The following is a 26,470-nucleotide window of genomic DNA, read 5'->3' as shown; positions in this document are numbered from 1 at the left end:
GTTACATGTAACGTTTGTTTGTGCATCGAGTCCGCCATTTTCGACCGCGCATGCACGGCTGAAACTCCGCCCCATCCTCCCCAGACCTTACAATGGGGCGGCGGAAGCGTCGTAAGACTGCTTCCGCTGCCCACGTCGGACATTTCTTTCACAGCATACGTCGGAACGTCGGCCCAACGCACTGCGACGGGCCTGTACCGACGGTAGTGTGAAAGCAGCCTTATACTGACAAGTAGACAGTCACCGAGGATGGCAGGCAGCAAGGATTCTGGGAGATATGTGGTGGAGGGAGCAGGGTGACAGCAGCACAGAGTATTTCAGGAGAGCAGTGTGCTGGTCTATAGGGGCCCCCTGTTTGGTGCGCGGAGCAGCCAGAGATTGTACATAGAGCGCTGTCTTTTATACACATGGATGGACCGTCTGCTCCACAGAAATCCAGGAAACATTTCTGCGGATTGATGGCCTGTTCAGATCCAGACTTTGCATGCAGACCCCACTCCCCTCCTCAGATCCAGTCTTCTCCGTTCTGTCCTGGCGATGTGTGAAAGCGAGGTGACTGGCGCAGTCGGGGTGATGCTGGGAAGGAAATGTAGCCATATAGTAACGATAAAAATGAGACCCCTCTCTTCAGCTACCTCACCAGCCTTCCCCTGACTACACCTATAGGTACCGTCACACTTAGCGACGCTGCAGCGATACCGACAACGATCCGGATCGCTGCAGCGTCGCTGTTTGGTCGCTGGAGAGCTGTCACACAGACCGCTCTCCAGCGACCAACGATGCCGGTAACCAGGGTAAACATCGGGTAACTAAGCGCAGGGCCACGCTTAGTAACCCGATGTTTACCCTGGTTACCATCCTAAAAGTAAAAAAAACAAACACTACATACTTACCTACAGCCGTCTGTCCTCCAGCGCTGTGCTCTGCACTCCTCCTGTACTGTCTGTGTGAGCACAGCGGCCGGAAAGCAGAGCGGTGACGTCACCGCTCTGCTTTCCGGCTGACCGACGCTCACAGCCAGTACAGGAGGAGGACAGACGGCTGTAGGTAAGTATGTAGTGTTTGTTTTTTTACTTTTAGGATGGTAACCAGGGTAAACATCGGGTTACTAAGCGCGGCCCTGCGCTTAGTTACTTGATGTTTACCCTGGTTACCAGTGAAGACATCGCTGAATCGGTGTCACACACGCCGATTCAGCGATGTCTACAGGGAGTCCAGCGACCAAATAAAGTTCTGGACTTTCTTCCCCGACCAGCGACAGCACAGCAGGGGCCTGATCGCTGCTGCCTGTCACACTGGACGATATCGCTAGCGAGGACGCTGCAACGTCACGGATCGCTAGCGATATCGTCTAGTGTGACGGTACCTTAACTGGAGGTCATGCTGCCCCCTCTATTACCCCAGACCCGCGTGCAGGTGCTCAGCCAGAACCACCATAGAATGGGTCCGCTTTCTGAAGATAATACTGCCATACTGTTCTCACATAATACCGCCATATAGATGACACACAATACTATCAAATAGATCACACAATACTGTCATACAGTTCTCACATAATACCACCATATAGATCACACATAATACTGCCATAGTGTTCTCACATACCGCCACATAGATCACACATAATACTGCCAGTGTTCTCACATACCGCCATATAGATCACACATAATGCTGCCAGTGTTCTCGCATAATACCGCCATATAGATAACACACAATACCACCATATAATTCTCACAATACTGATTAAGCATAATACCACCATACAGATCACATAATACCGTCATATAGATCTCACATAATGCCATAATACAGCATGACGCCCGCAGCTCCTGTTATCGCACGCATTGAGTTGTGTGTGCAATGGGGAAAGATATGCAGGGGGGAGAGGAGTGCATAGGAGAGGATTAGATACACGGTTCACCAGACAGTATCACACAAGAGAGGATTAGATACACGGCTCAGCAGACAGTATCACACAGAGGATTAGATACAGGGCTCGGCATAATATCACACAGTATAGGATTAGATACACGGCTCAGCAGACAGTATCACACAGGAGAGGATTAGATACAGGGCTCAGCATAATATCACACAGTATAGGATTAGATACACGGCTCAGCAGACAGTATCACACAGGAGAGGATTAGATACACGGCTCAGCAGACAGTATCACACAGGAGAGGATTAGATACACGGCTCAGCAGACAGTATCACACAGTATAGGATTAGATACACGGCTCAGCAGACAGTATCACACAGGAGAGGATTAGATACAGGGCTCAGCATAATATCACACAGTATAGGATTAGATACACGGCTCAGCAGACAGTATCACACAGGAGAGGATTAGATACACGGCTCAGCAGACAGTATCACACAGGAGAGGATTAGATACACGGCTCAGCAGACAGTATCACACAGTATAGGATTAGATACACGGCTCAGCAGACAGTATCACACAGGAGAGGATTAGATGCATGGCTCAGCATAGTATCTCACAGGAGAGGATTAGATGCATGGCTCAGCATAGTATCTCACATGAGAGGATTAGATACACGGGCCAGCAGACAGTATTACACAGGAGAGGATTAGATACATGGCTCAGCACAATATAGTGATAGATGCACGGTCTGATGTCCTGTGAGGAGCTACAGTGAGAGGCAGGGTTGGAGCAGCACAGAGCCTCCCCCATCTCCCTCTGTTACCTCTGCAGCTCCTGATAGAGGACATCAGACCGCAGCACTCCTTCACCCTCTCTAGCGATTCTAGAGATTACAGCCACACACCAGGCAGCAGAGGACAGGGAACGGCCGCTGACAGTGTGAAGGGGAGACAGATGTAGCTGCCCCTCCAACAGCACAGCTCTCAGTCACAGTGGAGCTCACAGGTACACTCCACTGTAGGCTGAAGCAAGATGGCGCCGATCTCCTGCCTCTGCTGTGATGTGGAGACAGCCCAGGGGGCGTGGCCACATCAGAGCAGAGAGCAGCTTATAATGGTAGCTATGGGGTCGCCTCCCGACCGCAGCCTCCTATGCCCAGGGCTGCCGTATTTGCAGAGTGTAAGTGTCGTTCTGGGACTCTTACACTGCTGCAAAGCAAAATGGCGGCGCCCATTGGCTGCAAAAATAATTAATAATAAAAGAGATATTAAAGTTAAAAAAAATAATTTTGTATTAAAAATAATTGTTTATATAAACAATCATTTTTAATACAAAAACAAAATTGCGGCACCTTCCCTTTAAGGTACCGTCACATTAAGCGACACTGCAGCGATATAGGCAACGATGCCGATCGCTGCAGCGTCGCTGTGTGGTCGCTGGAGAGCTGTCACCCAGACAGCTCTCCAGCGACCAACGATGCCGAAGTCCCCAGGTAACCAGGGTAAACATCGGGTTACTAAGCGCAGGCCCGCGCTTAGTAACCCGATGTTTACCCTGGTTACCATTGTAAATGTAAAAAAAACAAACACTACATACTTATATTCCGGTGTCTGTCCCCCGGCCTCAGCTTCCCTGCACTGTCTCAGCGCCGGCCGTAAAGCAGAGCGGTGACGTCACCGCTCTGCTTTACGGCCGGCCGGCGCTCATAGTCAGTGCGGGGAAGCTGACGGCGAGGGGACAGACACCGGAATGTAAGTATGTAGTGTTTGTTTTTTTTACATTTACAATGGTAACCAGGGTAAACATCGGGTTACTAAGCGTGGCCCTGCACTTAGTAACCCGATGTTTACCTTGGTTGCCAGTGAAGACATCGCTGAATCGGCGTCACACACGCCGATTCAGCGATGTCTGCGGGAGATCCAGCGACGAAATAAAGTTCTGGCCTTTCTGCTCCGACCAACGATGTCACAGCAGGATCCAGATCGCTGCTGGGTGTCAAACACAACAATATCGCTATCCAGGACGCTGCAACGTCACGGATCGTTGTCGTTCTCGTTGCAAAGTTGCTGAGTGTGACTGTACCTTTACACAAGCTGGATCTTCCTACAGATTGGTTATTCATCAAGTTGCCATGGCTCGAGATTGAGCTGAAGGCCATTCGTGTTTATCTTATGAGTTTGTCTCGTTTAGACCATTTTCATCCATTGTTCAGTAGTAATGTAAAAAAAAACCTGGCGGTGGGAGGGGTCTTTTAACCTTTTTGATCCTGTCCCATCATAGGACTACCTCTTGATTTGCTGGGGACTCCTGGAAATCAAATCAAATTACGAGTCGGTCTGATTTCCTCTCAAGCACTGTCCCAGTAACAGATATAGTGCTAATATGAATTTATAGGGGCTAAATCCCACAGGCTGTATAGTTAGTTTTCAATGAATTTGGGGGGTGACTCTCCATTTTAATTCTTAATAAGGGCAAAAAAATGAATCTTATCACTTGCGCTTTTGGATTGTATTTGCTTTAATTTTTTGTTTTGTTGATACACTTATAATCTTTAATAACAAATGAAAATCACTTTTTTTTACTGTTGCAAACTTGTATTAATGAAGATTTGCTTTAATATGCTGTCATTGTCTCTAGTGAGCAGCGGATCAGTGACTGTGAATGCAGACTCCTCTGTGCAGTTGTTGGCTGAGGAAGCGGTGACTTTGGAAATGCTGGATCCAAGCGTAAGTTTATACCCAGTAGAGAATAAAACAAGTTACACTAAATATTTCCATGTCAACCTCTTTACAGAAGTTAGGGAGGAGCCCAGTATCTGCTTATAAATCATTTTGTACACCATAGAGAGAAAAAAGGAGTTATACTTTAATATTCTGCCTTACTTATTATTATTATTATTATTATTGTTTATTTATATAGCACCATTGATTCCATGGTGCTGTACATGAGAAGGGGTTACATACAAGTTACAAATATCACATACAGTAAACAAACTAACAATGACGGACTGATACAGAGGGGCGAGGACCCTGCCCTTGCGGGCTTACATTCTACAGGATTATGGGGAAGGAGACAGTAGGTTGAGGGTTGCAGGAGCTCCGGTGTTGGTGAGGCGGTAGCTCCGGTGTTGGTGAGGCGGTACTTCAACATCTGTGCACATAGTTTTTAGGATTGAAAGAAGACACTGGTCCATCAGGTTCAGCCTTTCACCTAACCAGTTGTTGATCCAGGAAACTGCAAAGAACTAGTGATGAGCGAATATACTTGTTACTCGAGATTTCCCGAACACGCTCAGGTGACCTCCGAGTATTTTTTAGTGCTCGGAGATTGTTTTCATCTCTGCAGCTGAATGATTTACTGTATATACTCGAGTATAAGCCGACCCATGTATAAGCCGAGACCGCTAATTTTGCCACAAAAAACTGGGAAAACTTATTGCCTCGAGTATAAGCCTAGGGTGGAAAATGCAGCAGCTACCGGTAAATTTCAAAAATAAAAATAGATACCAATAAAAGTAAAATTAATCGAGATATCAGTAGGTTAAGTGTTTTTGAATATCCATATTGAATCAGGAGCCCCACATAATGCTCCATACAAAATACGCCCCATATAATGCTGCACAAATGCTGATTATGGCCCCATAAGATGCTCCATAGAAATATCTGCCCCATATAATGCTGCGCAAATGCTGATTATGGCCCCACAAGATGCTCCATAGACACATTTGCCCCATATAATGCTGCACAAATGCTGATTATGGCCCCATAAGATGCTCCATAGAAATATTTGCCCCATATAATGCTGCACAAATGCTGATTATGGCCCCATAAGATGCTCCATACACATTTGCCTCATATGCTGTTGCTGCGATTAAAAAAAAAAAAAAAAAGACATACTCGCCACTCGTCGCTCAAGCCCTCGGCACTTGCTATAGTCGCCTGTCTGCATTCCACCGTCGGTGCCGCTGTCTTCCACGTCTTCTGCACTGACCAGGGAGAGGGCAGCGCGCACACTAATTGCGTCATCGTGCCCTCTGATCTGAGCGTCACTGCAGAGGACGCAGTAGACACAGCTGCACCGACAGTGGAACGTGGACAGGTGAATATCGTGCACTGCCCCCATCATACTCGCCTGCTCCCGGCGCGGTCCCTGCACGTCCCTGCTTCTCCGGGCGCTGACAGCTTCTTCCTGTATTGAGCGGTCACATGGTACTGCTCAATACAGGAAGAAGCTGTCAGCGCCCAGAGAAGCAGGGACGTGCAGGGACCGCGCCGGGAGCAGGTGAGTATCAGACAGCTGTCGCTCCTCCTCCCCTGCCGACCCCTGGGAATAACTTGAGTATAAGCCGAGAGGGGCAATTTCAGCCTAAAAAAAGGCTGAAATTCTCGGCTTATACTCGAGTATATACGGTACATCTGTTAGCCAGCATAAGTACATGTGGGGGTTGCCTGGTTGCTAGGGAATCCCCACATGTAATCAAGCTCGCTAACAGATGTAAATCATTCAGCTGAGGTGAGGAAAATTAAATCTCCGAGCACTAAAAATACTCGGAGGACACCTAAGCATGCTCAGGAAATCTCGAGTACCGAGTATATTCGCTCATCATTACAAATAACCCATGAAGCCAATGCTAACTGCCCCATATTAGGGGAAAGTTCCTTCAGACTCCACATACGGCAGTCAGACTAGTTCCCTGGATCAGTGCCCCATCACTAAATCCAGTACTCATAACCTGTAAGATGATTTTCAAAAAAAGGAATCCAAGTCCTCACACTTGTTTAACCCCTTCATGACCCAGCCTATTTTGACCTTAAAGACCTTGCCGTTTTTTGCAATTCTGACCAGTGTCCCTTCATGAGGTAATAACTCAGGAACGCTTCAATGGATCCTAGCGGTTCTGAGATTGTTTTTTCGTGACATATTGGGCTTCATGTTAGTGGTAAATTTAGGTCAATAAATTCTGTGTTTATTTGTGATAAAAACGGAAATTTGGCGAAAATTTCGCAATTTTCACATTTTGAATTTTTATTCTGTTAAACCAGAGAGTTATGTGACACAAAATAGTTAATAAATAACATTTCCCACACATCTACTTTACATCAGCACAATTTTGGAAACAAAATTTTTTTTTGCTAGGAAGTTATAAGGGTTAAAATTTGACCAGCGATTTCTCTTTTTTACAACGAAATTTACAAAACCATTTTTTTTAGGGACCACCTCACATTTGAAGTCAGTTTGAGGGGTCTATATGGCTGAAAATACCCAAAAGTGACACCATTCTAAAAACTGCACCCCTCAAGGTGCACAAAACCACATTCAAGAAGTTTATTAACCCTTCAGGTGCTTCACAGCAGCAGAAGCAACATGGAAGGAAAAAATGAACATTTAACTTTTTAGTCACAAAAATGAGTTTTTCAGCAACAATTTTTTTATTTTCCCAATGGTAAAAGGAGAAACTGAACCACGTAAGTTGTTGTCCAATTTGTCCTGAGTATGCTGATACCTCATATGTGGGGGTAAACCACTGTTTGGGCGCACGGCAGGGCTTGGAAGGGAAGGAGCGCCATTTGACTTTTTGAATGAAAAATTGGCTGCACTCTTTAGCGGACACCATGTCACATTTGGAGAGCCCCCGTGTGCCTAAAAATTGGAGCTCCCCCACAAGTGACCCCATTTTGGAAACTAGACGCCCCAAGGAACTTATCTAAATGCATAGTGAGCCCTTTAAACCCCCAGGTGCTTCACAAATTGATCCGTAAAAATGAAAAAGTACTTTTTTTTCACAAAAAAATTCTTTTAGCCTCAATTTTTTCATTTTCACATGGACAACAGGATAAAATGGATCCTAAAATTTGTTTGGCAATTTCTCCTGAGTACACCGATACTTCACATGTGGGGGTAAACCACTGTTTGGGCACATGGTAAGGCTCGGAAGGGAAGGAGCGCCATTTGACTTTTTGAATGAAAAATTATCTCCATCGTTAGCGGACACCATGTCGCGTTTGGAGAGACCCTGTGTGCTTAAACATTGGAGCTCCCCCACAAGTGACCCCATTTTGGAAACTGGACCCCCCAAGGAACTTATCTAGATGCCTAGTGAGCACTTTAAACCCTCAGGTGCTTCACAAATTGATCCGTAAAAATGAAAAAGTACTTTTTTTTCACAAAAAAATTCTTTTAGCCTCAATTTTTTCATTTTCACATGGACAACAGGATAAAATGGATCCTAAAATTTGTTTGGCAATTTCTCCTGAGTACACCGATACTTCACATGTGGGGGTAAACCACTGTTTGGGCACATGGTAAGGCTCGGAAGGGAAGGAGCGCCATTTGACTTTTTGAATGAAAAATTATCTCCATCGTTAGCGGACACCATGTCGCGTTTGGAGAGACCCTGTGTGCTTAAACATTGGAGCTCCCCCACAAGTGACCCCATTTTGGAAACTGGACCCCCCAAGGAACTTATCTAGATGCCTAGTGAGCACTTTAAACCCTCAGGTGCTTCACAAATTGATCCGTAAAAATGAAAAAGTACTTTTTTTTCACAAAAAAATTCTTTTAGCCTCAATTTTTTCATTTTCACATGGACAACAGGATAAAATGGATCCTAAAATTTGTTTGGCAATTTCTCCTGAGTACACCGATACTTCACATGTGGGGGTAAACCACTGTTTGGGCACATGGTAAGGCTCGGAAGGGAAGGCGCGCCTTTTAACTTTTTGAATGGAAAATTAGCTCCAATTGTTAGCGGACACCATGTCGCATTTGGAGAGCCCCTGTGTGCCTATGCAATGGAGCTCCCCCACAAGTGACCCCATTTTGGAAACTAGACCCCCCAAGGAACTTATCTAGATGCATACTGAGCACTTTAAACCCCCAGGTGCTTCACAGAAGTTTATAATGCAGAGCCATGAAAATTAAAAATAATTTTTCTTTTCTCAAAAATGATTTTTTAGCCTGGAATTTCCTATTTTGCCAATGGTAATAGGAGAAATTGGACCACAAATGTTGTTGTCCAGTTTGTCCTGAGTATGCAGATACCCCATATGTGGGGGTAAACCACTGTTTGGGCGCACGGCAGGGCTCAGAAGGGAAGGCACGCCATTTGGCTTTTTAAATGGAAAATTATCTCCAATCATTAGCGGACACCATGTCGCGTTTGGAGAGCCCCTGTGTGCCTAAACATTGGAGATCCCCCACAAATTACCCCATTTTGGAAAGTAGACCCCCAAAGGAACTAATCTAGATGTGTAGTGAGCACTTTGAACCCTCAAGTGCTTCACAGAAGTTTATAACGCAGAGCCATGAAAATAAAAAATAAAAATTATTTTCTCAAAAATGAATTTTAGCCCGCAATTTTTTATTTTCCCAAGGGTAACAGGAGAAATTTGACCCCAAAAGTTGTTGTCCAGTTTCTCCTGAGTACGCTGATACCCCATATGTGGGGGTAAACCACTGTTTAGGCACATGCTGGGGCTCGGAAGTAAAGTAGTGACGTTTTGAAATGCAGACTTTGATGGAATGCTCTGTGGGCGTCACGTTGCGTTTGCAGAGCCCCTGATGTGGCTAAACAGTAGAAACCCCCCACAAGTGACCCCATTTTGGAAACTAGACCCCGAAAGGAACTTATCTAGATGTGAGGTGAGCACTTTGAACCCCCAAGTGCTTCACAGAAGTTCATAACACAGAGCAGTGAAAATAATAAATACGTTTTCTTTCCTCAAAAATAATTTTTTAGCCCAGAATTTTTTATTTTCCCAAGGGTTACAGGAGAAATTGGACCACAAAAGTTGTTGTCCAGTTTCTCCTGAGTATGCTGATACCCCATGTGTGGGGGTAAACCACTGTTTGGGCACACGTGGGGGCTCAGAAGGGAAGTAGTGACTTTTGAAATGCAGACTTTGATGGAATGGTCTGCGGGCGTCACGTTGCGTTTGCAGAGCCCCTGGTGTGCCTAAACAGTAGAAACCCCCCACAAGTGACCCCATTTTGGAAACTAGACCCCCCAAGGAACTTATCTAGATATGTGGTGAGCACTTTGAACCCCCAAGTGCTTCACAGACGTTTACAACGCAGAGCCGTGAAAATAAAAAATCATTTTTCTTTCCTCAAAAATGATGTTTTAGCAAGCAATTTTTTATTTTCTCAAGGGTAACAGGAGAAATTGGACCCCAGTAATTGTTGCGCAGTTTGTCCTGAGTATGCTGGTACCCCATATGTGGGGGTAAACCACTGTTTGGGCACACGTCGGGGTTCGGAAGTGAGGGAGCACCATTTGAATTTTTGAATACAAGATTGGCTGGAATCAATGGTGGCGCCATGTTGCGTTTGGAGACCCCCTGAAGTGCCTAAATAGTGGAAACCCCTCAATTCTACCTCCAACACTAACCCCCCCACACCCCTAACCCTAATCCCAACTGTAGCCGTAACCCTAATCACAACCCTAACCCCAACACACCCTACCACAACCCTAACCCCAGCACACCCCTAACCCTAACCACAACCCTAATTCCAACCCAACCCTAAGGCTATGTGCCAACGTTGCGGATTCGTATGAGATTTTTCAGCATCATTTTTGAAAAATCCGCGGGTAAAAGGCACTGCGTTTTACCTGTGGATTTACCGTGGATTTCCAGTGTTTTTTGTGCGGATTTCACCTGTGGATTCCTATTGAGGAACAGGTGTAAAACGCTGCGGAATCCGCACAAAGAATTGGCATGCTGCGGAAAATACAACGCAGCGTTCCCGCGCGGTATTTTCTGCACCATGGGCACAGCGGATTTGGTTTTCCATATGCTTACATGGTACTGTAAACCTGATGGAACACTGCTGCGAATCCGCAGCGGCCAATCCGCACCGTGTGCACATAGCCTAATTCTAAAGGTATGTGCACACGCTGCGGAAAACGCTGCGGATCCGCAGCAGTTTCCCATGAGTTTACAGTTCAATGTGAACCTATGGGAACCAAAAATCGCTGTACACATGCTGCGGAAAAACTGCACGGAAACGCAGCGGTTTACATTCCGCAGCATGTCACTTCTTTCTGCGGATTCCGCAGCGATTTTACAACTGCTCCAATAGAAAATCGCAGTTGTAAAACCGCAGTGAAATGCGCAGAAAAACCGTGGTAAATCCACGATAAATCGGCAGCGGTTTAGCACTGTGGATTTTTCAAATCCGCTGCGGAAAAATCCGCATAGGACCAGAATACGTGTGCACATACCGAAATCCTAACCCTACCCCTAGCCCTAACCCTAGCCCTAACCCTAACCCTACCCCTAACCCTACCCCTAACCCTAGTTCTTACCCCAACCTTAGTGAAAAAAAAAAAATTCTTTATTTTTTTATTGTCCCTATCTATGGGGGTGACAAAGGGGGGGGTCATTTACTATTTTTTTTATTTTGATCACTGAGATAGGTTATATCTCAGTGATCAAAATTCACTCTGGAACGAATCTGCCGGCCGGCAGATTCGGCGGGCGCACTGCACATGCGCCCGCCATTTTGGAAGATGGCGGCGCCCAGGAAAGAAGACGGACGGACCTCGGGCGGCCAGGTAAGTATAAGGGGGGGAGATCAGGGCACGGGGGGGGGCGTCGGAGCACGGGGGGGTGGATCGGAGCATGGGGGGGGGGTGGATCGGAACACAGGAGGGAGGATTGGAGCACGGGGGAGGATTGGAGCACGGGGTGAGGGATCGCTGTGCGGGGGGGTGGATCGGAGCACGGGGGGGTGTCGCTGTGTGCGGGGGGGATCGGAGTGCGGGGGGGGTTTGATTGGAGTGCGGGGGGGGTGTGATTGGTGCACGGGGGAAGCGGACAGGAGGACGGGGGAGCGGAGCACAGGACGGAGGGGAGCGGACCACAGATCGGGGGGCTGGGGGGGCGATCGGAGGGGTGGGGTGGGTGCACATAAGTGTTTCCAGCCATGGCCGATGATATTGCAGCATCGGCCATGGCTGGATTGTAATATTTCACCAGTTTTTTAGGTGAAATATTACAAATCGCTCTGATTGGCAGTTTCACTTTCAACAGCCAATCAGAGCGATCGTAGCCACGAGGGGGTGAAGCCACCCCCCCTGGGCTAAACTACCACTCCCCCTGTCCCTGCAGATCGGGTGAAATGGGAGTTAACCCTTTCACCCGGCCTGCAGGGACGCGATCTTTCCATGACGCATATGCGTCCCGATCTCCTCGGCGCTGCAGGCGGCGGTCCGGTTCCAAAGATGCTGTGCGACCAGGACCTTCGTGACTTCACAGTCATGTGACCGCGACGTCACCGCAGGTCCTGGTCGCATAGCAAACCTAAGACCGGACGGCCGCGTGCAGCGCTGAGACTTCAGAGGTGATTATATCATGATTTTTTATTTTAATTCTTTTTTTTTTTTACTCAAATATGGTTCCCGGGGCCTGGAGGAGAGTCTCCTCTCCTCCACCTCGGGTATAACCCGCACATTATCCGCTTACTTCCCGCATGGTGGGCACAGCCCCATGCGGGAAGTAAGCGGATCAATGCATTTCTATGGGTGCAGAATCGCTGCGATTCTGCACAAAGAAGTGACATGCTGCGGGTTTTTAACCGCTGCGTTTCTGCGTGGCTTTTCCCGCAGCATGTGCACAGCGGTTTGCGGTTTCCATTGGTTTACATGTAAATGTAAATTCAATGGAAACTGCAGCGGACCCGCAGCAGCAAAATCGCTGCGGTTCCGCGGTAAAAACCGCAACGTGTGAACATAGCCTAAATATCAGAGGTCCCACTCACCCTAATGCAGAAGTGACTTGAACTGGAATATTCCTTTAAGAATCTATTTGTTCTCTTTTTGGCATAAGAAGGTGGCAATATGTGCTACTCATGTGGTTTCTTTTGTTGCAAGATTGCTCTGCATATGAAGTTCCAACCGATTCTTCACTCTGCAGTTATATGAAATGATTGTTGATCTTATTACATTTTTTGCACTTATTTTGTTTTTTTTCTATGCAAAGTTAACATAATATTAGAAAAAGTAAATTTTTTTAGATGAAAGAAAGCATTGACATGACACAACAGTTCTTGTGCAATAGCTCATATGAAAAATACAAGTCTATACTGTAATCATTGCATGTAATATTAAACCCTTGGGTAAGGGGGAGGGGAATGTTCGCCAACTAAAGTGGTTGTCTCGTAAGACAACTCATTTCATTTGAAAAATGACCCATGTAAGTAAATATCGAATTTTGCTGTCTTTGGCTAATTCCATATACCATATTTTTTGGACTAGAGGATGCATTTTTTTTAGCAAGAAAAATCTTTTGCTAAGTGTGCGCGTCTTGCAGACTGTAGACAGTTTGCCATGATTGAGAAAAACACTGACAGGGCCCCACACGATCACCGAAACAACACAGTTCTCTCTCTTCCAACTTTGCACTGATCGGTGCAGGGCAGGACAGAAATCTACCATGATTAAAGCTACAAGCACATGCTTGTAAGGAACTTCAAAATGTGAGATTAGGTTTGTGTTCCACGCAGTGTATTTTATGGGGGTGTATAAATTAAGACTGTATTCCCTAACGTAAGAGGTTGTCCCTGAACACTGTACAGATTAGGCCATTTTTCATTTGTTTACTTTTTTCCTTTCTTCCAAGAGCCTCAAATCGAGCCCACCGCTTTGAAAAACATTATTTTACTCTGGAGGTAAATAGTGTTCCAATTCTGCCAACTTGCCTTACTTAGAGAATTTGTCCACAGGTTTTTGCTACTTCATCTGAAAGCAGCCTGATGTAGACAAAACATAAGCTCAATCCAGTGATGTATCACTTTGTGTGAGAACGGCTGCACCCTGTAATCTGAGTTTTTACATTTAGCAATGAGGCAGAGCTGAAAAGCTGCCCCTGCCCCCACCAGGCTCTGTATAAACAATGTATAAACAATGTCTATATACAGTGAAGTACTTATCACAGAAGGGGGAGTGTCTGACCAGAGCTCACACCAGCTGGTCTCAGTGATAAGATACTGATCATTACAAGAAAACAAAACTCAGGAGCACTGAAATCTGTGCTTTAACCCTTACCTCATGCTGTTTTCAGATTACATAGCAAAAACCTGCTGACAGATTCCCTTTAAAGGGACTCTGTCACCTGAATTTGGCGGGACTGGTTTTGGGTCATATGGGCGGAGTTTTTGGGTGTTTGATTCACCCTTTCCTTACCCGCTGGCTGCATGCTGGCTGCAATATTGGATTGAAGTTCATTCTCTGTCCTCCATAGTACACGCCTGCGCAAAGCAATCTTGCCTTGTGCAGGCATGTACTACAGAGGACAGAGAATGAACTTCAATCCAATATTGCAGCCAGCGGGTAAGGAAAGGGTGAATCACACACCTGAAAACTCCGCCCATATGACCCAAAACCAGTCCCGCCAAATTCTGGTGACAGGTTCCCTTTAAAGTGTTCACCAGGAAGAAATGAAAGTTGCTGCTGGCTGTAAGACTTGAGAGCATGCACAGAGCTGCTACTCATGGCACCAGTAAGTAGTGTAAGTGATGGCTATAAGCACAGCCCGCTCTACACAGATATGCAGCAGAGCGCCGGGGCATGCTGTCAGCCACCTCTCAAGGTATAGTGAGCGGTGACTTCATCTGCTCTTTGTACACTCCATGACTGAAAGCCGGAGGCTCCCGGGTGGGAGTAGGTTCATTTTCTACTGGTAGGTGCACTCTCAGTAATGCAGCGAGCTGCATAGTAACAAGATTTGCCTGCAGGTTAAGCAGATATCTGCAGGAAGAATGTTTTCCAAGGTGACCGGTCCCCTTTACCTTTTTTTCCCATTTTTGCATCACTCTCCAGAGCTTGGTTTTTGCATTCACTTTACTGTGTACTGAAAAACATGAAAACAAATAATCCTAGAGTGGGGTGTAATGATGGGGGGGGGGGGGGGGGCGCGGGGGGAATATAATTCAACCATTGTTTTTTGGATTTCTTCTTTTTTCTGGGTTCATTGTGCTGTAAAAATTACTGTTTACATGATTCCTTAGTTTAGGCCAGCCCATTTACCGAGATACCAAACTTATAATTTTTTTATTGTTGTTTTAGTGCTTAAAAAAATCTGAACTTGTTTGTTAAAAAAAAATGGTTTGACTTTCCTTTTTTTTTTTTTTTTTTCTTTTTTGTTGTTTTTTCTGTCGATAGAGCTCCGAGTTAGTGTTTGTTGCTTGGCGAATTTTGTCATTTCATTTTTTTTTATTCTTTACACAGTTGGCCTCTTTGCTTAATATTTATATTTTCTTAATACTTTTATGGACGTTGTTGCTCTGACTGTGTTCTATAGACGGCTGAGAATACAGCTGTGCCTTAAGATATTTGCAAACAATGAATATATGAATCTTAAATGGTATTGCTGGCAAATAGACTATATTTATAAAATGTGAGTCTTGGCTCATAAATTGGCCGATTCATTTGAGCCCACCAGCCACGGCAAGGCGTACCATTGTTTGGTTTGTATATTATACAGTCACAGTGGCTCGCACCTGTTTACACTTCATTCTGTCAGGAGGTGCTGGTCAGTTTTTGTAGCATACAATGGTGACTGCTTTCATATATGGTAGAGCTCTATATCTCAGTCTAGGGGCCCATTCTGACATCATTGTTTTTATGCAGAAAGACAGGCCAGTTTGTCAGTGTTTTGGATCCAGTTTTTACCATTAGTGTTGGATCAGTAATTTAGTTGAAGAAATTTTTTTTTTTTTGCAAAGCTTCTGCCTATGGCAATGTTAAAAACTGAAATAGTCTGTCTGTTACTTTCACAGACCAATAAGGCTTGTACATGTGATTTGATCTGAGAGTCCAATCAAAATTGGACATGTTTGTGTGACTTATCTTTTTTGCGGACCGTGTGTCCGTGAAAATAGACATGGGATTTGGTCCATAGACTATAGTGCAAACATAGTTTATCTATGAAAAACACTGATGGATAACACATATATGAAAAATGAACATCTGAAAAAGACCCCAGGCTGATTGTTTGGTAGCATCCGGAATGAATAAATAACAATGTCACAACCCCCTGCACCACTTCAATAAGTGGACCGCTGCAGGGAGGATAACACTTCTTTTTCTCCCTGTAACCCTCTGCTCCAGTAAGCCTGACAGATACCGTGTAAATGCCATTTAGCTACAGATTACAAAATCTGCAGTTAACTTAAAGCACCACTCCAACATAGTAACATAGTTAGTAAGGCCGAAAAAAGACACTTGTCCACACTACGTCCTTCTACAGAACCATAGTAACATAGTTAACCCCTTCCCGACCCATGACGCCACGTAGGCGTCATGAAAGTCGGTGCCAATCCGACCCATGACGCCTATGCGGCGTCATGGAAAGATCGCGTCCCTGCAGGCCGGGTGAAAGGGTTAACTCCCATTTCACCCGATCTGCAGGGACAGGGGGAGTGGTAGTTTAGCCCAGGGGGGGTGGCTTCACCCCCTCGTGGCTACGATCGCTCTGATTGGCAGTTTCACTTTCAACAGCCAATCAGAGCGATTTGTAATATTTCACCTATTATAACGGGTGAAATATTACAATCCAGCCATGGCCGATGCTGAAATATCATCGGCCATGGCTGGAAATACTAATGTCCCCCCACCCCACCCCACCGATCGCCCCCGCAGCCCCCCGATCTGGCCGGTACACTGCTCCGGCTCCCCTCCGTCCAGTGCTCCGCTCCCCCCCGTGCTCTTGTCCGCTCCCCCCGTGCTCCAATCACCCCCCCGTGCTCCAATCACCCCCCCTGCACTCCGTTCCACCCCCCCCCCCCCGGTGCTCCGTTCCACCCCCCCCCCCGGTGCTCCGTTCCAGCCCCCCCGTGCTCCGTTCCACCCCTCCCGCGCTCCGATTCCCCCCCCCCCCCGCGCTCCGATCCCCCCCCCCCCGTGCTCCGATCCCCCCACCCGTGCTCCGATCCCCCCCTCCCCCCCCCCCCCCCCCGTGCTCCGATCCCCCCCCCTTGTCCCCCCCACCCCATCATACTTACCGATCCAGCCGGGGTCCCGTCCGTCTTCTCCCTGGGCGCCGCCATCTTCCGGCCGGCAGATTCGTTCCAAAGTGCATTTTGATCACTGAGATAGATTATATCTCAGTGATCAAAATAAAAAAAAAAATAAATGACCCCCCCCCTTTGTCACCCCCATAGGTAGGGACAATAAAAAAATAAAGAATTTTTTTTTCCCACTAATGTTAGAATAGGGGTAGGGTTAGGGGTAGGGGTAGGGTTAGGGGTAGGGCTAGGGTTAGGGCTAGGGGTAGGGTTAGGGCTAGGGTTAGGGTTTCGGTATGTGCACACGTATTCTGGTCCTCTGCGGATTTTTCCGCTGCGGATTTGATAAATCCGCAGTGCTAAACCGCTGCGGATTTATGGCGGATTTACCGCGTTTTTTTCTGCGCATTTCACTGCGGTTTTACAACTGCGATTTTCTATTGGAGCAGTTGTAAAACCGCTGCGGAATCCGCACAAAAGAAGTGACAAGCTGCGGAATGTAAACCGCTGCGTTTCCGTGCAGTTTTTCCGCAGCATGTGTACAGCGATTTTTGTTTCCCGTAGGTTTACATTGAACTGTAAACTCATGGGAAACTGCTGCGGATCCGCAGCGTTTTCCGCAGCGTGTGCACATACCTTTAGAATTAGGCTATGTGCACACGGTGCGGATTTGGCTGCGGATTCGCAGCAGTGTTCCATCAGGTTTACAGTACCATGTAAACATATGAAAAACCAAATCCGCTGTGCCCATGGTGCGGAAAATACCGCGCGGAAACGCTGCGTTGTATTTTCCGCAGCATGTCAATTCTTTGTGCGGATTCCGCAGCGTTTTACACCTGTTCCTCAATAGGAATCCGCAGGTGAAATCCGCACAAAAAACACTGGAAATCCGCGGAAAATCCGCAGGTAAAACGCGGTGCCTTTTACCCGCGGATTTTTCAAAAATGGTGCGGAAATATCTCACACGAATCCGCAACGTGGGCACATAGCCTTAGGGTTAGGGTTGGAATTAGGGTTGTGGTTAGGGTTAGGGGTGTGTTGGGGTTAGGGTTGTGGTTAGGGGTGTGTTGCGGTTAGGGTTGTGAATAGGGTTATGGCTACAGTTGGGATTAGGGTTAGGGGTGTGTTGGGGTTAGTGTTGGAGGTAGAATTGAGGGGTTACCACTGTTTAGGCACATCAGGGGTCTCCAAACGCAACATGGCGCCACCATTGATTCCAGCCAATCTCGTATTCAAAAAGTCAAATGGTGCTCCCTCACTTCTGAGCCCCGACGTGTGCCCAAACAGTGGTTTACCCCCACATATGGGGTACCAGCATACTCAGGACAAACTGCGCAACAATTACTGGGGTCCAATTTCTCCTGTTACCCTTGTGAATTTAAAAAAATGCTTGCTAAAACATAATTTTTGAGGAAAGAAAAATGATTTTTTATTTTCACGGCTCTGCGTTGTAAACGTCTGTGAAGCACTTGGGGGTTCAAAGTGCTCACCACATATATAGATAAGTTCCTTGGGGGGTCTAGTTTCTAAAATGGGGTCACTTGTGGGGGTTTCTACTGTTTAGGCACACCAGGGGCTCTGCAAACGCAACGTGACACCCGTAGACCATTCCATCAAAGTCTGCATTTCAAAAGTCACTACTTCCCTTCTGAGCCCCGGCATGTGCCCAAACAGTGATTTACCCCCACATATGGGGTATCAGCGTACTCAGGAGAAACTGGACAACAACTTTTGGGGTCAAATTTCTCCTGTTACCCTTGGGAAAATAAAAAATTGCAGGCTAAAAGATCATTTTTGAGAAAATAATTTTTTTTTTTTATTTTCATGGCTCTGCGTTATAAACTTCTGTGAAGCACTTGGGGGTTCAATGTCCTCACCACACATCTAGATTAGTTCCTTTGGGGGTCTAGTTTCCAAAATGGTGTCATTTCTGGGGGATCTCCAATGTTTAGGCACACAGGGGCTCTCCAAACGTGACATGGTGTCCGCTAATGATTGGAGCTAATTTTCCATTTAAAAAGCCAAATGGCGTGCCATCCCTTCCGAGCCCTGCCGTGCGCCCAAACAGTGGTTTACCCCCACATATGGGGTATCAGCATACTCAGGACAAACTGGACAACAATATTTGGGTCCAATTTCTCCTATTATCCTTGGCAAAATAGGAAATTCCAGGCTAAAAAATCATTTTTGAGGAAAGAAAAATTATTTTTTATTTTCATGGCTCTGCGTTATAAACTTCTGTGAAGCACCTGGGGGTTTAAAGTACTCAATATGCATCTAGATAAGTTCCTTGGGGGGTCTAGTTTCCAAAATGGGGTCACTTGTGGGGGAGCTCCAATGTTTAGGCACACAGGGGCTCTCCAAACGTGACATGGTGTCCGCTAACAATTGGAGCTAATTTTCCATTCAAAAAGTCAAATGGCGCGCCTTCCCTTCCGAGCCCTGCCGAGTGCCCAAACAGTGGTTTACCCCCACATATGAGGTATCGGCGTACTCGGGAGAAATTGCCCAACAAATTTTATGATCCATTTTATCCTACTGCCCATGTGAAAATGAAAAAATTGAGGCGAAAATAATTTTTTTGTGAAAAAAAAGTACTTTTTCATTTTTACAGATCAATTTGTGAAGCACCTGAGGGTTTAAAGTGCTCACTAGGCATCTAAATAAGTTCCTTGGGGGGTCTAGTTTCCAAAATGGGGTCACTTGTGGGGGAGCGCCAATGTTTAGGCACACAGGAGCTATCCAAACGCGACATGGTGTCCGCTAACGATGGAAATAATTTTTCATTCAAAAAGTCAAATGGCGCTCCTTCCGTTCCGAGCCTTGCCATGTGCCCAAACAGTGGTTTACCCCCACATGTGAGGTATTGGTGTACTCAGGAGAAATTGCCCAACACATTTTAGGATCCATTTTATCCTGTTGCCCATGTGAAAATGAAAAAATTGAGGCTAAAAGAATTTTTTTGTGAAAAAAAAGTACTTTTTCATTTTTACGGATCAATTTGTGAAGCACCTGGGGGTTCAAAGTGCTCACTATGCATCTAGATAAGTTCCTTGGGATGTCTAGTTTCCAAAATGGGGTCACTTGTGGGGGAGCTCCAATTTTTAGGCACACGGGGGCTTTCCAAACGTGACATGGTGTCCGCTAAAGAGTGGAGCCAATTTTTGATTCAAAAAGTCAAATGGCGCTCCTTCCCTTCCAAGCCCTGCCGTGCGCCCAAACAGTGGTTTACCCCCACATATGAGGTATCAGCGTACTCAGGACAAATTGGACAACAACTTTCGTGGTTCAGTTTCTCCTTTTACCATTGGGAAAATAAAAAAATTGTTGCTAAAAGATAATTTTTGTGACTAAAAAGTTAAATGTTCATTTTTTCCTTCCATGTTGCTTCTGCTGCTGTGAAGCACCTGAAGGGTTAATAAACTTCTTGAATGTGGTTTTGAGTACCTTGAGGGGTGCAGTTTTTAGAATGGTGTCACTTTTGGGTATTTTCAGCCATATAGACCCCTCAAACTGACTTCAAATGTGAGGTGGTCCCTAAAAAAAATGGTTTTGTAAATTTCGTTGTAAAAATGACAAATCGCTGGTCAAATTTTAACCCTTATAACTTCCTAACAAAAAAAAATTTTGTTTCCAAAATTGTGCTGATGTAAAGTAAACATGTGGGAAATGTTATTTATTAACTATTTTGTGTCACATATCTCTCTGGTTTAACAGAATAAAAATTCAAAATGTGAAAATTGCAAAATTTTCAAAATTTTCGCCAAATTTCCGTTTTTATCACAAATAAACGCAGAATTTATTGACCTAAATTTACCACTAACATGAAGCCCAATATGTCACGAAAAAACAATCTCAGAACCGCTAGGATCCGTTGAAGCGTTCCTGAGTTATTACCTCATAAAGGGACACTGGTCAGAATTGCAAAAAACGGCAAGGTCTTTAAGGTCAAAATAGGCTGGGTCATGAAGGGGTTAAAGCACCACTCCAGTATGTGTTTTTTTTTTCTATTTTATTTTTATTTTATATTTAATCACTGGAATGTTGACACTGTTGTAAGTTTTTTGACCCTAGCATTATACTTGCCAGACGCTGTCTTGAGCTCTTAACTGTGCTGCTTCGGTCGCACTCAGCCATCTTGGGACTGCAGCTTCTGAATGACTGGAAGTCAGAGCTAAATGGCCATAAGCTCTCAATGCAAGGCCCCCCTTAACACGTCAAGTACTGGAGACACTTACACACGCACACCCATGATAATCTATGGGGCTGCTCACATGGACTGTGTTCACATGGACCATGTGACCCACATAGACATGTCTTTGTTTTTCTTTTCCAGCAGCACAGATGTTAATACATACCAGAATAGAAATAAGATCTGTAAGATGTGCACAGATAGGGATACATAGATGATAGGTGAGATATATATATATATAATCGGTGTTTTGCATGTATAGTTCACTGCACATGTATTAGGCAAATTAATGGAAAAAAAGGTGTGGGAGCTCCCTTATTTTTGCTAACCAGCAAAGGTAAAGCAGGCTGATATCGGGTTGGGAAAATTTATAGTTATTGTGCTATTCCCATCGTAAAATTACCAGCCCGCAGCGGCCTAGAATTGGCGCATCTATTAGATGCCTGGCCAGTCCAGATTGCCCTGATGTTGTGGCAGTCGGGGTAGTGGTAGTTGAGGTTGATGACTGCTGTGATTTGTCAAAAATCACAGCTGCCATCAACGCCTGTAGATAATAATGTGGTTTATATGAGTAGTGTCCCCCCACCACACACATTTGTACACTATCCCTCGTTCACTAATTTATAAAAAAAAAATATATATGCATGTCCATCGTAATTCCATGTAGTCCAGAAATGGATACCTAAAAAACACAAAATGAAAAATAAACCCAAGGTACAGTCCCTCGTTCACCAATTTACAGTGGAGAAAATAAGTATTTGATACACTGCTGATTTCCCACATACAAAGAATGGAGAGGTCTGTAATTTTAATCATAGGTATATTTCACCTGAGACACCATAAAAAAAACAAAAAAAAACAGGAAAATCACATTGTAGGATTTTCAATTTCATGCAAATAAATAATTGATCACATACGAACCAGCAAGAATTCTAGCTCAAACCTAATAGTTTTTCTTTAAAGGGAACCTGTCACCTGAATTTGGCGGGACTGGTTTTGGGTCATATGGGCGGAGTTTTCGGGTTTTTGATTCACCCTTTCCTTACCCGCTGGCTGTATGCTGGCCGCAATATTGGATTGAAGTTCATTCTCTGTCCTCCGTAGTACATGCCTGCACAAGGTAAGATTGTCAAACACCCGAAAACTCCGCCCATATGACCCAAAACCAGTACCCGCCAAATTCAGGTGACAGAGTCCCTTTAAGAAGCCCTCCTACTCTGCACTCATTACCTGTATTAATTGCACCTGTTTGAACTTGTTACCTGTATAAAAGACACCTGCCCACACACTCAATCACACTCCACCTTCTCCACCACGGCCAAAACCAAAGTGTTTAAGAACACCAGGGACAACATTCTAGTCCTGCACAATGCTGGGATGGGCTACAGCACAATATGCAAGCAGCTTGGTAAGAAGGCAACAACTGTTGGCACAATTATTATAAAATGGAAGAAACACAAGATTGTCAATCTTCCTCGATCTGGGGCTCCATGCAAGAACTCGCCTCATGGGGTAAAGATGATTCTGCGAAAGGTCAGGAATCGGCCCAGAACTACGTTGGGAGGACCTGGTCAATGAGCTGGAGAGAGCTGGGATCACAGTCACAAACATTACCGTTAGTAACGCACCACGCCGCCATGAATTAAAATCCTGCAGGGCACGCAAGGTCCCCCGTTCACACCAGCACATGTCCAGGCCGATTTGAAGTTCACCAATGACCATCTTGATGATTCAGAACAGGCATGGGAGAGAAGGTCCTGTGGTCAAATGAGACCAAAATAGAACTTTTGGTATCAACTCCACTCTCCATGTTTGTAGGAAGAAGTACAACCCCAAGAACACCGTCCCAACTATGAAGCATGGTGGGGGAAACCCTCATACTTTGGGGGTGCTTTTGTCCAAAAGGGACAGTACGACTGCACGGTATTAAAAGGATAGATGGGTTTCATGTATATTGAGAATTTGGCCAACAACCTCCTTCCCTCAGTAAGAGTATTGGAGATGGGACGGGTCTTCCCGCATGACATTGACCCCAAATACACAGCCAGGGCAACAAAGGAGTTGCTCCGTAAGAAGCATTTCAAGGTCCTGCAGCTGCCAAGCCAGTCTCCAGCCCTGAATCCAATAGATAATCTTTGGAGGGAGCTGAAACTCAGTTGCCCAGCGACAGCCCCAAAACCTGAAAAATCTGGAGAAGATCTGTATGGAGGAGTGGGCCAAAATCCTTCCTGCAGTGTGTGCAAACTTGGTCAAGAAGTATAAGAAACGTCTGACCTCTGTAATTGCAAAGAAAGGTTTCTGTATCAAATATTAAGTTATATTTTTCTATTGTATCAAATAGTTATTTCATGCAGTAAAATGCAAATTAATTTTGTAAAAATCATACAATGTGATTTTCTGTTTTGGTTTTTTTTGTTTGTTTTTTTTTAAGATTCTGTCTCTCACAGTTGAAGTGTACCTACAATAAAATTACAGACCTCTCCATTCTTTGTAGGTGAGAGAACCTGCAAAATCGTCAGTGTATCAAATACTTATTTTCCGCACTGTATATGTAAAAATGTTCCCACGGATCGCCGATGTAGTCAATGTTCTTCGCCTCCGGTGTGTCTGAATGGCAGTAAACTTCCTGCTATTCAAAGGCGCCAGGTACCGACGCCAACACTCATCGCCGGGTCTCGCTGATCGCAGACAGATCAGATCATTTTTACATATAAATTGGTGAATGAAGGACTGTCTCTTGTGTTTCTCTCATTTTATATTTTCCAGGTATCAATTTCTGGACTACGTCGGATTCCTTCAATTACAATAGACCTGCATGGGTTTTATTTTAAAAAATTTTTCAAGAAATTGGTGAATAAAGTATAGTGTGGGGAAGTCTCTTCAGTGTTTTTTTTTCTTTTTTCCTTGTGCCAGGTTAGTAATGGGGGTGTTTGATAGATGCCTGTCAATCACTAACCACAAGGGTCGATGGCAGCTGTGAATTTTGACAAATTACATGTCATCAACCCCAAATGCATGTACAGTAAACTACACACAAAGCACGGATTATATATTTTGGATATCTATCTGCACATCGAACGCCTAAACATCTTTGATTTCTATTCTGCATTCTTTTTTCACTGTGTCACTTAGATAGTGAACACTGATGCCACACATGGCTACGGATAGCATCGGCACGGGTTTTTCCAGTACTGGAAATATCAGGACGTGTGAAGGAGGCCTAAGTGTCTCGTTCTGGCTCTCATAGACTTACATTTCAAAGTGACCTACGGCTCACCCAGCAAACACTGGAGTGATCCAGCATGGCACAACCTGCAGAAGACCGCCTGGAGCAGCGATGAACGATGATGGTGGCTGGTAAGTATGATACGAAGTGCTGGAACCATAAGCTGACTTACAAAAGCTGCAGTGGTCCTTTAAATGCTACAGTCAGATATTGACAGCGGCATCTAAATTGATAAGCTACAGTGATCAGAGCTAGCTTGGGTCACTGCTGATGGACAGATGGCATCTGTGTAAATCCACTGGTGCCTTAGCCCACACCATACAAGTGCACCGTGACTGATGTACCAATGTGACAGGGATTCATTTTTACAATGAGAGGCTTTTTTGTCTTGTCCCTCTGCAATTTTACCGTTTGTCATAAATCTACTTCTGGCTTTTGAGAAAAAACTGCACCAAGAGCTGCAGTGGTGTTCTCCACATAGAAACATGGCAGCAGCGGTGATGTCGTGAATGCTGCTGCTAATCACTGCACTTGGTGGTCGTGCAGAGGTAGACGCACATGATGTACGGTAGTAGTAACGTTGCAACTGCCGCTGTGTCGCCAAAGATAGGGGCAGCAGTGAAGTCTTCATTGGAGCAGTAGGGGGTAAGTAGGCCTGATTTTCTGTTTTGTTTTGTTTTTTTTAAATATAGCTTACAAATAGAATATATTTTTATATAAAGAGAAGTTGAATCTGGAAAACTCTTCTAAGCAGATTACAGCAAAAACAAATTAAGCAGAATTATGACTGTCCCAAATTGGAACCAGCAGAACGTTGCACAAAAAAATAGCAAATTTATCAAGGTAGTGAGCATCATGTGATCTTCTAGACATGCTGGGCTTTATATTCTTTGATTAACCATGACATCTTGGCCAATCTTTGGTCAGCTTTACACTGAATCGTGATGCTGTAACAATTACTTTGCTTATGTCTGCTTTTTAATAGATTGCAAAGTCCAACCTTGAAAAGGCCCTGGTTGAGCTGCAGAGTGCTGGAGATGAAGTAGCAAAGGCAGAGGCACAGGTTAACCTAGAGGCTTGTGAAGCCATTGTTAAGGCCCTGGAGTAAGCCCAGGTTGGTATCCTAACATCTCTCAATTACACACTTGTTTCTTGCACTAACCAATGCTTTTCTCCTGCTGCTCCTTACTAAATGAGTGTAGGTGGTGTGTGTGCTTCCCAGCTCTGCATCATGTATTCCTACTGCTCTTGTGCTGTGTGGCTGGATTCGTCTGCATGATGTACACACTGCTTCCTCATACTTGGAACGTATGTCCCTCTACGGCATGGTTTTAACCTGTGTTTTTTTTCTTTTTTTTCCTCCCCCTGTGCTCTCCCACCCACTCCTAACACATCGCTCACCCACCTTACATCTGGTATCCCCATGCCTCTGCACACGCCACTTTCTCTCACATCTCCTCTATCCACATGCGGACAAGTGCTCGCTCCTTCTTTGCTTGTGCATCCTCCGCATCACATCTTCTCAGGTTGCACGTTCCTTCTCCTGCATGCATGTGTCTGCATCTTTTTTTGTCTGACAACACTATTGGGTTTTATGTGCTCCATTGTAACACAGGAGACACTGCATTTTCCGTGGTTGGGCTTTGTTATATGGACACTGCTGTGTAGGTGCCTTCCAGTAGGCTCTGCCAAGCCCTCCATCCCCCTGCTGCTAATCAGGATTTTGGTGCTTCTGCTCTCTGAATTTCCTTTAGTAATGATGGACTCTCTGCTCAGAGCACCAGTTTGCCACAAGGTGGTGGTAATGTGATATTTCTCATGCACTGCCACATAAGGTATTGCTTGATCTAAATTCTATCTTTTTTTTTTTCTTCTTTTACAGGGGTTTTGTCTTTTTGTTTCTGGCCGTTGTCTCCCCCAAATAATAAAAATGTCTAACTGCTGACTTGTGTGATTCTTTGTATTGTGTGACATACTGTTTTATTGCCATCTTATATTTCCTGACCTTTCGGATATTCTCACAAAAAATACTTTTGCATAATAGATAATTAAAAAAAAAAAAAAAAGTTTGAAAGCTCACTGGGAGCTATGTGGGCTGACCTAAAATCGGTGTTCGGTGCTGGCAGAATTTACAACTAGATTATAATTTCAAATGATAGTGAAG

At 45.1% G+C, this 26,470-nt stretch overlaps 1 protein-coding gene across 1 annotated transcript in view; it reads left to right on the top strand.

The window, feature by feature from the left end:
- Positions 1-26,249, top strand: part of ATP5F1D (ATP synthase F1 subunit delta) — a 41,256-nt gene extending 15,007 nt beyond the window's left edge. The window contains exons 3-5 of the mRNA XM_069739844.1: positions 4,520-4,608; positions 25,292-25,420; positions 26,189-26,249. Of these exons, the coding sequence (XP_069595945.1) occupies positions 4,520-4,608; positions 25,292-25,414 (212 nt within the window). The 3' untranslated portion in view covers positions 25,415-25,420; positions 26,189-26,249. The remainder of the gene's footprint in view (positions 1-4,519; positions 4,609-25,291; positions 25,421-26,188) is intronic.
- Positions 26,250-26,470: the final 221 nt, after the last annotated feature.

This window comes from Ranitomeya imitator, chromosome 1 (assembly GCF_032444005.1).
Source record: "Ranitomeya imitator isolate aRanImi1 chromosome 1, aRanImi1.pri, whole genome shotgun sequence".
Lineage (NCBI taxonomy): Eukaryota > Metazoa > Chordata > Amphibia > Anura > Dendrobatidae > Ranitomeya > Ranitomeya imitator.
Note: the sequence above shows the minus strand (reverse complement) of the source record. Positions and strands in the feature narration are given on the sequence as shown.